The sequence below is a fragment of the Antrostomus carolinensis genome, unplaced genomic scaffold (assembly GCF_000700745.2).
Source record: "Antrostomus carolinensis isolate BGI_N321 unplaced genomic scaffold, ASM70074v2 scaffold33779, whole genome shotgun sequence".
NCBI lineage: Eukaryota > Metazoa > Chordata > Aves > Caprimulgiformes > Caprimulgidae > Antrostomus > Antrostomus carolinensis.
In genome coordinates, this window is record NW_010336981.1 from 392 (window position 1) to 2,507 (window position 2,116).

General features: G+C 60.8%; 1 protein-coding gene across 1 annotated transcript in view; it reads right to left on the bottom strand.

Moving 5' to 3' along the window:
* Window positions 1-106: 106 nt before the first annotated feature.
* The window catches only part of LOC104530473 (arf-GAP with SH3 domain, ANK repeat and PH domain-containing protein 3-like), a gene marked incomplete at both ends in the record, with an annotated part of 3,669 nt that continues 1,659 nt past the window's right edge, over window positions 107-2,116 (bottom strand). Inside the window, 3 exons of the mRNA XM_010175061.1 lie at window positions 107-233; window positions 471-520; window positions 812-886. Of these exons, the coding sequence (XP_010173363.1) occupies window positions 107-233; window positions 471-520; window positions 812-886 (252 nt within the window). The remainder of the gene's footprint in view (window positions 234-470; window positions 521-811; window positions 887-2,116) is intronic.

Genomic DNA, 2,116 nt, shown 5'->3' on the forward strand with positions numbered 1-2,116 from the left:
TGGGGACAGGGACAAGCTCCAACATCCCCATGCAGCTCTAAGCAAAGTGGTCCCCTGCATCCCCCTGGGGACAAAGGGTCCCTGTCCCCCCCAGCACAGCCCTTACCTCACACATGTGGAGCTGGAAGAGCCGCCGCTCCCTCTGCGTGTCCTCAGCCACCTCCACCGCGGATGGCTCAGCCTGGATGACCCCTGCCAAGCGTGCTCGCTCCTTCTCCTTCTCCATCTTCCCCCTGTGGGATGGGACGGTGGTGGGTTGGGGACAGCCCTGCCCTGAGGGGTGTCCCATGCCAGGGGGCTATAGTGGGAATGGGATCAGGAGAAACATCTCCAGCTTCTCTAGCTGGGAAAGGCTGGACCAGAGCCCTCCAGATGGCAAACTGGCATCGATGGGTGTCCGTGGGACAAAACACCTTTGTGCAGAGTGGGATTAGGTGGATTCTGCCAGAGGTGGCACGTGGGTTCCTTACACTTTGGTCTCATAATCCTTCCAGGCCTTTTCGATTTGCTTCTTGGAATCCTGCAGGAAAAAGAGAGAAGGGATGGAAGCCATCAGGGAAGGTGAAGGACCTGGTGGCATCAAAGCAGCTGGGGACTTCGCATCGCTGCACCCTGCTCCTTGGGGACACGGGATGTCCCCATCAGGTCTTCACCCCTTGCTCCTGTCACTCCCCACCCTTCCAGCTCCAGGGACTCACTCCATCCTTCTCCTGGCCATGGGTATGAGCTGAGCCCATAACAGGGGTCTCGCTAAAATATGTCCCCAAATGGGTGACCTGCAGCCTTGAGGACAGTGTTGGAGGGGACTCACCAGGCGGCTGTCCTTCAGCTGCCCCTTCAGCAGGCTGTCCAGCGGGAAGGAGACGATGTTATTCAGGTTCTGCACCTGCAAAGAGCAGAGATGGGGTTACCCCACGGAGGTCCCCACCTCAGAGCAGGTCAAGAAGCCAGAGCCCCATGTCCTGGGGACCTGTCCCAGCTCCAGCGCTGCCCCATGAAGGGTTAAAGAGGCTGGAAGCGGGGCCGGATCCAGGCACGGGGCAGGCTGGGGCTTGTTGGAGCTGGTTGCAAGATGTCTGACGTGCGGCCCTTCCCATAAAACCACATCAGCACCGCGGCTGCCAAAAACCAGAGCTGTTCCCCCCCATTGCCACCCCGTCCCTGTCCCCGTCCCCCCACAGCACAGCACCCAGCAATGCCACCAGCCCCTCCGTGGCCCCGGGATGCAAAGAGCCCCCCCTGATGTCAAAGGGGCTTCTCAAAATGTCCCTCTTTCTGGGGTTTGGGGACAGTAACGAGGTCAGTGCCATTCCCAGCAGTGCTGTGCAGGGGTCTGTGGTGGGGACACAGCAGCCCGCTCCGGTCCCGGTGTCCCTCCGTGTGCTCCGTGGGGCAACACCCCATTTTAGTGCCACGGGAGCAGCTCCAGCACCCACATGGGACCTCCCCGCTGCACCCAGATTTCTTTTAAAGGCTCCCAAGGGTTTGGATCCCTGGCAGCACTGGGGGAAAAACTCAGCTCCAGGGCATGGGACCAGCCCCGAATGAGGGGGGAATGGGGCACCCCCTTTCCAACAGCTCCAGGGTGACAGGACACCCCACTTCCAACGGCTCCAAGGGGGTTCCAGGAGGGGAAACCTGGATTTTCGGATCCAGTCGAGGGTCCCAGTACATAACCCTGCTCCAGGGACAGGAGGGGGAACACAGCAATGGCAGCGTGTGGGGTGGGAGGTGGGGGACCAGGCGCTGTCCCCCCCCTCAGGAACTGGTCCAACTCCTCCACCAGGACGGTTCCCATAGAGCCCCCAGAGCACGGGGGTCCGGCTGGGCTGGGACAGCGGGGAAGGGGAGGAGCAGGGAGGCCCAGACTGGGGTAACTGGGAGAGGAAGATGCCAAAATCTGACATTCTTGCTGGGGGAAGGGCAGCAAAAATAAATCTCCTCCTTCAGCAGAGCCGGGGCCAAAACCACCATTTGTGGTGGGGGTTGAAAAGGACTGGAGAGGGGGCCAGCGGCACAGGACCCCCAGGGCTTTGCTGCTGGGTGTGAATGGATCCAGCTCCCTCTGGGAACTTTCTCCACTGGAGGCATTCCCAAGGTTGGGAATGTGCTGTCA